At 37.9% G+C, this 12,763-nt stretch overlaps 1 protein-coding gene across 3 annotated transcripts in view; it reads right to left on the reverse strand.

Moving 5' to 3' along the window:
• Positions 1–12,763, reverse strand: part of LOC106874165 (exportin-7) — a 49,665-nt gene that overhangs the window by 15,818 nt on the left and 21,084 nt on the right. For all 3 annotated transcript variants that reach the window (XM_052975714.1, XM_052975716.1, XM_052975715.1), the window contains exons 8-22: positions 11,314–11,440; positions 11,010–11,083; positions 10,360–10,479; positions 9,451–9,597; positions 8,617–8,789; positions 7,789–7,846; positions 6,780–6,912; positions 6,228–6,333; positions 5,390–5,525; positions 4,899–4,972; positions 4,553–4,697; positions 3,306–3,462; positions 2,564–2,631; positions 1,802–1,890; positions 1,352–1,459 (exon numbers count right to left, since the gene is read on the reverse strand). In XM_052975714.1, the coding sequence (XP_052831674.1) occupies positions 1,352–1,459; positions 1,802–1,890; positions 2,564–2,631; positions 3,306–3,462; positions 4,553–4,697; positions 4,899–4,972; positions 5,390–5,525; positions 6,228–6,333; positions 6,780–6,912; positions 7,789–7,846; positions 8,617–8,789; positions 9,451–9,597; positions 10,360–10,479; positions 11,010–11,083; positions 11,314–11,440 (1,715 nt within the window). The remainder of the gene's footprint in view (positions 1–1,351; positions 1,460–1,801; positions 1,891–2,563; positions 2,632–3,305; positions 3,463–4,552; positions 4,698–4,898; positions 4,973–5,389; positions 5,526–6,227; positions 6,334–6,779; positions 6,913–7,788; positions 7,847–8,616; positions 8,790–9,450; positions 9,598–10,359; positions 10,480–11,009; positions 11,084–11,313; positions 11,441–12,763) is intronic.

Raw genomic sequence — 12,763 nt, forward strand, 5'->3', positions numbered from 1 at the left:
GTAGGATTCTTTAGGGTTTGAATAAAGGTAACAAAAGAAAGGGTTGAAGGAAATATTAGCCAGGGGTAAAAGGGTAAAGACCCTCTTCGGTCATGAATGACCATGGGTTGCACCTAGAAAGTTCCCCTGGAAGGCACAGGTCCAGACAAGGTTGTTTATGGAAGACTAGCAGTCACCCATGCATACCATCCATCCCTCTGCACACCACTGATATTATCCAAGGGAAAGGCAAAGGGACCAATACGGCTTGGCACCAGCAACATCACAACTCATTTCTACAGCTGAGTGAACTGGAGCAACGTGAAATAAAGTGTCTTGCTCAAGAACACAACACACAGACCAGTCCTGGAATTGAACTCACTACCTCATGATTGTGAGCCTGACACTCTAACCACCGAGCCCGAGGTTAATAGTAGGAAAAGTGATAAACTTAACAACAACTCATTGCAAATTTTTTTTTTAAATGTTTAAATAATAGAAATACTATCGTATTGGTTGAATTTTTTCCTGTTTTTAATAATTTTAATATATCATATCTATTATTCAATTCTAATATGGACAACTTGAGAAAAAGTAGGCTGAACAACCTGCACGAATGATCGGTTTACAGTGATCAGATGTTAGTGCTGCATACGAGCTCACTTCCCTCCATCAAATCCACAATACCTGTACAGGTGCACAGTGCTGCATACGTCACATACTAAAGTGATCACAACGTGAGACAACGTGCTTTACACTGCCCGGCCTGGGAATTGAACCTATGCTCACATGAGCGCAACACCCAACCACTAGTCCATGCACCCTCATCTCTAACACTATTAGTATTATAGTTAGTAACATACAACAAACATTATTAGAGACCTTAGCCCTTTGAATCTGCAAGTATGCTTTAGCTGGAGTGATTTCAATTGAATGTACCTCCCTGGAAGACACAAGAGCAGGTAGCCATGTTGTTTTCTGTTTATGACTCACTAAATGACCAAAACATTGTTATTCTCAACAATAAATACAAAAACCATGTGGCCGTCCTGTTTTGCGTCTTCCAGGAGTATAGTCAAAAAAAAAAAAAAATCGCATCACTTCCCACTAAAGTATACTTGTGGATTCAAAGGGTCAAATCAGTAAGAAACAAGGCATATTAAATTTCAGATTTATGGGAAAGAGAAAGCAACACAGGAGGAGGCATTCATGCCTTTCTCTAAAAGTATTAATAAAATGAGATAGACAGTTCTGACTGGAAATCAAAACCAGGGATTGAAATTCTTTTTTTTTTTCATTAACGAAGGCTTCCTGTATCTAACATGTTACAGGACCGCATTATAACAAGCACATATATTAAACTTATATTTACCGATTCTGAGCCAGCTCAGCCATAAGTTTTAAAACAGGCGTCGTAACAGATGGATCGTGGTACCACAGTTCAACTGCCCGATGTAATACTGGTGTGTAAGTAGGATAGCTGGTGTTAATTAAGGAGGTGATAACAACATCGTTTCAGTTAAGCAACACTAATTACAAACACTGACCTTTGCAACAGAAGAACTTCATTAGAAACAAATGAGTTGAGGATGGACAGGAGTAGTCTTTTTTTTTGTTTTTCTTATTCAACATCAGTAGGTTACGGCTAGTTGTCTAATGACAGATGTGTTAGAATAAATAGAAGTGGGTTCAGGGCATAAATTAAGAAAAGGATAGTAAATAATGAAAATATTTTTTTAATTAATTCTAGTATTTTGTTTCGTTTCATTTAATAATAAATCAAAACAATTTAATGAAAAAACAAAAAAAAACAAAAGGATACATCCAATCAAAATTCATCATATAACTAGTTTTGGTATTAAAGGCAAACGCAACACCTCGTAAATCTCGAGCCAGACCAATTAATGACCTCTGCAATGAAAAATAAAAAAAATAAACAATATTGAATTTTCTGGCATACAAATCAATGTAGTATATAGTGTAAACATGTAGGTCTAAACATTCAAACATTGTTACTATCTTTCCAAATCATGGAATTCTTGGTCCTCCCAAAATTGTTTTGGTGAATAAGTCAGCCTACCTTTTTTGGCTGTAAATTTGAGTTGGAAAACTTCACAATGTATACTGGAAAATACAGTAGTTCAAACAACTATTCAATAATTTTGTATAATGTTACTGCTACAATAAAAAGTACTCAGTGGTTAGAGCATCGTGTTCACAATCAAGAGGTAGTGAGTTCGATTCCCGGATCGGGCTGTGTGTTGTGTTCTTCAGCAAGACACTTTATTTCACGTTGCTCCAGTTCACTCAGCTGAAGAAATAAGTTGCAATGTCACTGGTGCCAAACTGTATTGGCCCCTTTGTCTTTCCCTTGAACAACATCAGTGGCATGGAGAGGAGAGGCTGGTATGCAGGGGCAACTATTGGTTTTCCATAAACAACCTTGCCCAGACAGAATATGCACCAGGTTTTACAAAAGTAAGTACTGGGGTCTCGATTTGTTTGACTAAAACCCTTCAAAGTAGAGCTGCAGCATGGGCTGCAATCCAATGACTGTGACAAACAAAAGATAAAAATATCTCACCTTAGCTTCTTCCATTTTATTTTGGGTGTTTGCATTGGCAAGCATGTTTCCGACTGCATCAAAAGCAGCTGCAAAGAATAAAGAGAAACGTGAAGTCAGAAAGGGAAAACAGAAACCAAAAGAGCAGGATCCAAACGAAAAGCTTAAAAAATCACACCAAGATCGACTTAACCTTTCGTCCCTTTAGGCTTGCACCAAGAAACAACACCCTAGCATTGCCTCACTGTAATGATACAACTGCAAAAGGAACAGTCTGCCAATCTAGTTAAAATCCTATGCTTGACTGGCATAGAGCAGGTACCAGATGTTGCTTTCAACAGGTAGAGAGAAAGAGAGAAGCCACTGTGCCTCACTGTATCACACTGCCCACCTCAAACTTCTCAGCCCAGAGCGGTCATATAGCTAGGGCTGTTTCCCCCCAATCTCCACCCCATGCAGGCCTGTACAGCTACAAGAGATGCTGCCCAACCGATACAGGCTGAAGCATGACTTTCCATGGCACCATCACAAGTACTTTTTACATGGCACCATCACTAGTGCTTTTTATATGGCACCATTACCAGTAAAAAAAAAACGTGGCACCATCACCAGTGTCCTTGACAAGGCACTGTCACCAGTGCATTTTACATGACACCCGCACCAGTGCTTTCCAGGGGCAAATGCATGGTCTCGTGTAACTAACAAATAATCCTAAGACAATGACAACAACGGCAAGGCCTAAAGACAATATGAATATACTTACATGTAAGTGGTAACATAAACTGGTCAAACTTCTCCTCGTCTTCACCCAGGTCTACCAGCAGCAACCTCCCAAGCGCCGTGTAGAATGTGGTCCGGCACCTCATGTCTGCCATGATATTACCGTTTGTGTTCACTCCCAGGAATGGAAAGTGGTCACTCTATGGAAAGGAATACAGTGTTTGATCAATGCATTTATCATTTTTATAACTAATTAATATATAATGAGCAGAAAACTTCAACAAAATATCTCAAAGTACACCAAACATATACATTATATATATATATATATGATTTTTGATGCTGTTTGTATTCACATAAACACTCGTAGACCAACATACGCACACATAAATACATAAATATGCATGCAAACATTTATATACATTCGTAGATGTGTACATATATACATAATATAATTTTGTACATTTGCCTGCCTCCCTCGTGTGTGTGTATGTGGTGTAATGTCCTGTTAATCACGTGATACACAGGGCATATATCCTGGTGTCCCTGCATCATATCTGATATATATTCTTTTTCAGCCATCAGAATAACTTGGGTCTTATGAAAGGAAAGCTTTATATTACTTAGAATATATATAAAACAAACTTAAGAAAATGCTTCAGACAGGGTTAAAATGGTTTAAAAGACTATCAAGGTTGGAGGTTTAGTTGGTTTTCTTTCTTGGTCCACCCCTGTGCCTCCTGTGAGTTAATTCAGCTCATCACAGCAAATTATATAAAACTGATAGAATGGCAGAGGTTCTACAATGTAATCAGTAACACTGTCACCCAGCAAGACAGAATGGCAGGTGTTCTATGACATAGCCACTTACCAAATAACAATTAAACCCCAACAATAGGCCTGTTGCTTTATTTAAATTTTATAACACTATTTACATAAAACTTTTATTAGTAAAATTAGTTCAGCGTTAATATTAGTTTCAAATTCTGGTACAAGGCCAGCAATTCCGGGAGGGGGGGGGGAGAGTAAGTTGATTACATTGATAGCCCCCACCCACTCACTGTTTAACTGGGGCTTATTCTATCAACCTCAAAAGGATGAGAGACAAAGTCAACCTTGGTGGAATTTGAACTCAGAACGTGAAGACAGACAAAATGCTGCTAAGCGGTTTGCCTAGTGCTCTAACGATTCTGCCAGCTTACCACTTTTAGTTCAGAGTCAATATTAGAAAAGCAGGGAATAGTAGTAGTAGCAGCAGTAAAGTAGATTAAAAAAGCAAGAGAGACTCACTGTGTGGTTATTGAGCATGAGTTGTACGGCTTCTAATTTGACTAGTTTGCGGCCACTACTGTAACCAACTGATAACTCACTCAATAACAGAAGTGTTTTCGTGATAATCTGTTCACTCCGACCCCAATATTTCAAGTTTGTAATGCTGCAGGAACAGGAATAAGTAAAATAATAAGAGAAAAAAAAAATGACAAACATAGCAAATATTATTAAATAGACAAACAACTTCATTCTGGATTGTATCAAAGATAAAAATACACATTGATATCAAATACTTGAAACATTTATCATGCTACTACAAACATCTACAAAACAATAAAGTAAAATATATTTGTTAATTGCTTACATTTTTCCTATAAAAACACTTAATACCATTGATTCGTCGCTCAACCTTAAAACTTCAGAAAGTCTTCGGTAAACCTGTAGAATAAACAATAAAAAGGTAAGAACTAATAAATAAACACACACAAATCACTAAGTAGTTTCACATCTTAGAGATTATAAAACGAAATTGATTGAGAACACTGTGTAACACTATTTTTGTCCTTGGGTAGCAAATGTTATTTCCTATTTGATTACCTTTAGAAAGTATGTAAAATGGCTAATATTTCCTTTAACTGTTACTTTTGTTACATTTTTTCAAGCCCAAAGAATCCCTGTCAATGCTTGGCTGGATTAAATAAGTACCAGTCATGCACTAGGGTCGATGTAATCAACTTAATCCCTTTGTCTCTCCTTGTTTGTCCCCTCTATGTTTAGCCCCTTGTGGGCAATAAAGAAATAAATATTATCAACAACAGTAATAACAATTATAAAAAATAAAAAAATGTGCCTGACCTTTGAAGTTTTCTGTACTTGATCACCAACATAAATCTTCCGAAACTGTTCAAAGAAACTCAAGATGGCAAGTTCTAGTTTTTCACAACCACTCTGTTGTAAACGAGAGTCGGTGAGATTCATCAACTGCAGTACTCTGTAATCACATTATAAACACCGTCAATATTATGAAGATGCCTTTAAACAGTTATCTAACTGCTTACAGCTTGCTACTACATACTTACAACACACCCACCCCCTGGAAAGCAAATTGTCTAACTCAACAAATGTTCACATAACAATATAGACAATAATTTATCAACGTGTTCAATATGGTTTTTTTTATCTTTTACTTGTTTCAGTTATTAGACTTCAGCTCTGCTGGAGCGCCACCTTGAAGAATTTTTAGTCAAATGAATTGACTCCAGCACTTATTCTGTCAGTCTCTTTGGCCAAACTACTAAGTTACGGTGATGTAAACACACCAGCACAGGTTGTCAAATGGTATTAGGGAACAAACACAAAGACACACACACATGATGATGATCTTTTAGTTTCCATCAAGCAAATCCATTCACAAAGCTTTGGTCAGCCAAGGCTATAGCAGAAGACACTTGCTTAAAGTTCCATGCAGTGTGACTGAACCCAGAGCCAAAGAACACAATGGTTAATGTAATCCTAGCTACACTATGAAAAAATAAAGATGGTTACGACTGAACTGTGAAACAAAAATGAAATGATTTACTATCAATGAAACCAAAAGAAGCAGAACAACATTAAAACAATGAGGGGGGATAGAATGGGAGGAGAGGTGGGAAATAAGGGGAGACTGTGTGTGGAGTAAAAGAAATGTACTTACCGACATACAAGCTCTCCATCCATAGCATCATGTTCATCTGTACTGGCAAACGATACCCTTCCACCAACAACAGCACCAATTATATACACTAACCATGTTAGACGGCCTGGTGGAGAAATAGAAACAAGTCGTTATTAAGCATAGTATAACTTTATATGAAGCACTGAGATAAAACACTTTCCAAAAGTCAAACAAGACCTGTCCCTGTATTCAGGAAGGCCCTCCAGCTGTAGAAAACATGCCAGAACAGACAATGGAGCCTTGTGTAGCCCCAGGACTTACCAGCTCTGGTCAAACTATCCATCTCATGCCAGCATGGAAAAGGGACAGTTAAGGTTTGCATGCAGTTTTCTTCCTCCTTTGGTTTGTTTTTGAATTAAAAATGTATCGGTTAGGGTCCAGTTTCAATCCCAAATTAGGATCACCCCACTTGTGTCGCTTTTTGAGAAAGACCCAAACATCAGGAAAACCTAGATTCTCCTCTTTACTACCATTCCCACAGACATGACAAACAGAGAATGTAAGGAATCTGGTGTCATCAGAGCCACTCACCTTGTTGAACTGCTACTTCTACACTTTGTCCGCCAGATGAAATCAGTTCTTGGTACCGCTGAGCAGCTTCATCAAACAGCTGCACCAGTAATGCACAGGTTTTCTCGTACTCACACCGTCCTATAGTTGATAGCTGCAATCAGAGAGAAACCAGGTACAATGAAACTGCACAACTGACACCTTCAGAAATATATTCGTTTATTCTTTTATTTGTTTCGGTCATTCGACTGCAGCCATGCTGGAGCACTGCCTTTAAGGATTTTAGTCAAACAAATTTAAAAAAAAATTTTTTTAAAGCCTAGTACTTATTCTGTTGGTCTCTTTTGCCAAACCGCTAGGTTACAGGGATGTAAACACACACAACACTGGTTGTCAAGCACTGTGGGGTAGGGGGAGATCAAATATACACACACACACGATGGCCTTCTTTTAGTTTCTGTCTTCCAAATCCACTCTCAAGGCTTTGGTCAGCCCGAAGCACTTGCCCAAGGTGCCAAACAATGGGGCTGAACCTGCTTTTCAAGTAAGGAATCACTTATTCTATACATATGTGAGGGCAACAAACCAGTTTATGATTTGTTCACAGGTGATATAAAAAAACTACACCACCACTTGTAGCTTGGCGATTTCCAAAGAAACATAAATGTAAACACTTACACACGTATATATATATATATATATATATATATATATACGTACATATGACAGGTTTCTTTCAGTTTCTGTTTACCAAAACCACTTACAAGGCCTTGGCTAGCTGACTGGTTAGCTGGCTGTGTGTGTGTGTGTGTGTGTGTGTGTGTGTGTGTGTGTGTGTGTGTGTGTGTGTGTGTGTGTGTGTGTGTGTGTGTGTGAGTCCAAGTGAATGTGCACTGCATGTGCCAGCACACACACAAACACTGTATGCATAAGCATCGATTCAAACCAAACATCCATTGCTCCACTCTCATCTGTTTATCTCTATCTGCACCAGTTTCGGAAATAAGAAATTACAAACAGATCAACTCACCTGATCTAGTTGTTGAGTTACCATCCCATTATCTTCTAAAGGATCTTCAAGGCCCTCACTGGAATTAAAAGACAAAAACATGTCCAATTATAAGCATTCATGTTTACATATTTGTGGAAAAAAACAATAATGAAAAATGCTTTTCTTTAAGGCCTAAAAACTTGAAATCTTAAACCAAACTTTAAGACCCTGCTTTGGTCAAGAATTACCATGGGATTGCACCTAGAAAGTTTCCCCTCTGAGGTCCAAGCCCAGGCAAAGTTGTTTTAGGAAGACCAGCAGTCACCCATGCATAACAGCCTCCCCTCTCCAGACCACCAATGTTATCCATGGAAAAGGCAAAGGCTGATAGAGCTTGGCACCTGTGACGTCACAATTCATTTCTACAGCTGAGTAAACTGGAGCAACATGAAATAAAATGTCTTGCACAAGAATACAACACATAGCCCAGTCTGGGAATCGAACTCACTACCTCGTGATTGTGAGCCTGATGCTCTAAGCACTGAGGCCATGTGCCTTCACCTTCCACCATACACATGTACTACAACAATAAAGAAAGACTTTAAAACCTACACATCTTTAAATTAATTTAAGCATGAAACCCATAATTCTAAGTGAAGGGGTCAGTTGATACCAATGACCTCAGTACGTGACTGCTACTCTATTTTATCAAGCCCCAAAAGTATGAAAAGTAAAGTCAACTTCAGTGGGATTTGAACTCAGAAAATAAAGAACCAGAATGAATACTGCAAAGTATTTTTTTTTTTTCAACACTAATGAATAATTCTGCCCATCCACCACCGTCAAATAAAGAAAGAGCTATCTTACGTGAGGGCCACATGGACAGATTCCATCCTTGAGGTAATATAGGCTTTAGTGACTTCTGGTGTGTAGGTTTCTAAGAGATGAGGTTCTGAAGCTTTCACATAAGGAACTGAAGCCACCATACGCTGCCACAAACTCAATAAATAATGTATGCTGTTTGGTGCGCATTGCCACATCTGCAGAAATAGATCACAAACAAATATTGTAAACATCAGAAAAGGACTGAGAGTCACATATCATCATCATCATCATCATCTAACAATTTTTCCATGCTTGCATGGGTCAAACAGAATTTGTTGAAGCAGATTTACTAAAGTCAGATGTCACCAACCCTCACCTGTTTCCAGGTGAGATCGTATTTCCCATGGCCAGACATTTTTTCCACAGAATACTGGAAACAAAGAACACTGCTGGTATGACAGTGAGGCTTGTTTACAACCATCAAACACCAGCACAAGCATATGTACACACACACACACACACACAAAGGGTTTCTTTCAGATTCTGACAACCAAATCTACTTGCAATGTTCTGGTTGACTTGAGGCTTCACCCAAGGTGTCATGCAGTGGGACTGAACCGCAAGACCACATGGTTAGGAAGCACATAGCCAAAAATTCATGTACGGTATAGAGAATAATACAAAGAAAGTGAAACAGTAAATGAATAGTTTAAAGAGGGAGGGGTGTCCCTACATGAGCTGTTGGCAAATTTCAAAAAAGTATGGAAGCTTTGAAGGATACAGAGTCCTGACAGCTAACAACTGATATCTTTATAATGACCAGACTTCTCTGGTTTTAAAGTTGAGCAATTGAAACAGGAACAAAAAGATACTTACACGTAAACTAGTTACTGTAAATTCAGCAATGAGTTTTATAATTTCAGGATAGTTATCTACTTTTACAAGTTCCCCTAGCTGATAATTTGATTTCAAGCGGGCAAGCAACCGACAAAATTCATGGTAGTTATTAGGATGTGACAAACTCTGTAAAGAGAAAGAGAATATAATAATTAAGAAATGACAAACTATGTATGGAGAAATGTAACATGGTTTAGGTTTTTAAGGGTTTCATTATAATTTAGGGTCGCAAAATTTGAATTTTCAAATTAAAAATGAACAAAAAAAAAAAAAAAACATTTTTGTAAAAGGGCAAATATTTATCACTGAATAGTTATTGTTTCAGCATCATAACTACAACACACAAATAAATATTACAAATATGAAAGAAACTGAGAGAAAGGATAAGACAAAGACAGAATCTTTAGCATGATGGATTCTAGATTCTGTCTGGAAATGTTTGTCAAGGTGTGGATGTTGATGTCTGCCCGTAGTGAGATAAACACATGGTGAGCTAGCTGTTGTACATGTACCACACACACACAATCAAAACTAGAGGTAAGGTCCAAAGACATGACTAGAGGTACTTATTTTATCAACCGTGAAAGGATGAAAGGCAGAGTCGACCTCAGCGGAATTTGAACTCAGAACATAATCATTTTACCCAGCATGGTACCGATTCTGCCAGCGCACTGTCTTGATTATTATTACAATGTTCATGCTATCTTATAGTTGAGAACTCTACTTAGTTGCCACTTTTAGCAATGTACTTCAACAATGAACCAATGAGACAACAGGCAGAAGTACTGACAAGGCACAGGTTCTTACTATGGTCCATACTCAAGTATCTTAGCACTCCTGGCTAAAAAGTTTTATTAATGAGGTTTAAAGGAGAAGATGGCAACTTACCTGTGGATGTTCTAAAATGCGTCGTACACCAGCAACAAGATGATTAAGAAACTGGGCCCTTTCATCATTATTGAACAATGAACGCCGAACTGATGCCACTTGCACAAGACAAGAGAGAGCCTACAATAGAAAGAGAATATAATAAATGTGTGTGTTTGAATGTGTGTGTGAGTGCACAAGTATATGTGAGTGTATGTATGTAATGTATGTTATATACAAACAGAGAGACGGGCAGATAGACAATGAGACTAGATGGGTCAGCATAATCTATGTCACTCCTTATAGAAAGTTACTGCCCTCTTAGATGGATTGGCAGACCACACTTTACTCCAGCATTCAATTTTTGGCAAGGTTTCTATGCCTAGTTGCCCTCCCCAACACAATCTACTACTTTACAGAGTGTTCTGAGTGCATTTTATCAAAGCACCAACATTCACAAAATACAAATACAGGATATAAAATAAACCTCAGCCCCACAAATTCTCATTATCATTTAAAGTCCCTTTTCCAAGCTGGCATGGGTTAGATGGTTCAACAGGAACTAACAAGCCAGAAATTGGCACCAAACTCCAATGTCTGCTTTGGCATGTTTCTATGGCAGGATGTATAATAATCAAATATATTTAAACCAGAAAGCTTTTGCAACTCACCATTGAAGATAATGAAGATGGGAGTCCTGCATACAAATCAAAAAATAACTGTAGCGTACTGAAATCAAGAAAAACTGGAAAAAAAAAAAAACAGATTAAATAGGTTGAGTGATGAGAGACAAACCACTAACAAAACAAAGAGAAAAAAATTACAACAAATCAAATTTGCTTTCTTATGGCACATGCTGATAGATCTGGTAGATCTGGTCCTATGGACACCAAGAGAGAAAGAAACCAAAAATTATGATACTTTCATTGTTACACATAAAATACAAGTGAAAAAACAAAACAAAACAAAATCTACCTGATCGCCAACTTGTTGGAATTTGGACAGTGCACAGGTCGTCTGAAGATTCATCTGTGGATGCTCCTATGAAGTCAAATGTTAAGCAGTTGAGTGCTAATCGCAGTGAATGGGACAACAGACCATGCTGCAAAGGGGTGGAAAAGAAGAGAAAGAGAGAGGCAAACATTAACATCATTAGGCTTTTAGCTGGCATTTCATGGAGACGTAAGGAAGAAAGAGGTTTTTAATACAGTGTGTCTTGCGGCTTATTTCAGTCAGCGAACTTTTAATTCTGTCACGGGTTCCAGTTTCCAGTCGTTTGGATTATAGCTATGCCAGGGTAGCGTCTCCAAAGAGATGGCAGTCATTTGTGTTGATGCGACGGCTGTTCCATTCTATTAAACTTGGAAGGACGAAAGAACAAAGTGAAACTGGTCGACATATTCAGAAAGTGTTATCAACCAGCCATTAAACTGTGTAACGAAGCACTTTAATTATAATCAGGAATAGATCCATATGTGTGATTACTGTAAGGTAGATCGACAAACTGATTGATAAAATATGTGTTAAATGGTTAAATAATAGAGCAGCCTGTTAATGGAGACAACAGAAGATGTAAAATAATCGAAAACAATAGAGAAGCATGTTAGTAATGTTGACTGTTTAGGTACCCCACCATTCAGAGTCAATGAGGGTGCTTTTATATGGATACTCAACCTGCTAGAAATGACAGTCAAAAACGCCCTCAAATCACATCCTAATGTTTTTTTTTTTATATATAAATGTAGTTATAGACACACAAGGATGTCCTGGGGCTAAAAAGAAAAGAAAAGAAAAAAACAACATATTACCAAACACAAATGTCCAATATTTCCTCTCTCAACAAACCCCCTCTCACCGACAAGTCAACTCCTAGGTGTTTTGTAAACTTGTTAAAAATAGCAGCAAAATCTCCTTCAAATCATTATTACCATCATCACCATCATCATAATCATTTCACATGTGTTTTCCTTACTGGTACGAGCCTGACAGTTCACGGGAACTAACAAGCCAGAGGACAGAGTTCTATGTTTGAGAGATGAGGAATTATGTACATTATTTACATTTGATGGAGGGAATATCGGCCGAAACGTTGTGTAAACAACAAACAAGATGAGGACAAATATCCGTCAAATGTAAATAATGTAAACAAAGCCAGAGGGCATCACCAAGCTCAAATGTCTGCTTTGGCATGGTTTCTATGGCTGGATGCCCTTCATAATGCCAACCACAATACAGAGTGTACCAAGTGCTTTTCTTTTCTTTTTTTTTTTTTTTCATGGCACTGGTTCTAGTGAGATCACCAAGTAACAACCAAAATTACCCACCCACTCTAACATAGAGAGAAATAGACAAAAAAATATAAAAGAAATCTTATTTTTTTTTTCATCAACTTCTGCTTCCATTTTAAATTCATTGCTCCAGGCTG

Source organism: Octopus bimaculoides, chromosome 22 (assembly GCF_001194135.2).
Source record: "Octopus bimaculoides isolate UCB-OBI-ISO-001 chromosome 22, ASM119413v2, whole genome shotgun sequence".
NCBI lineage: Eukaryota > Metazoa > Mollusca > Cephalopoda > Octopoda > Octopodidae > Octopus > Octopus bimaculoides.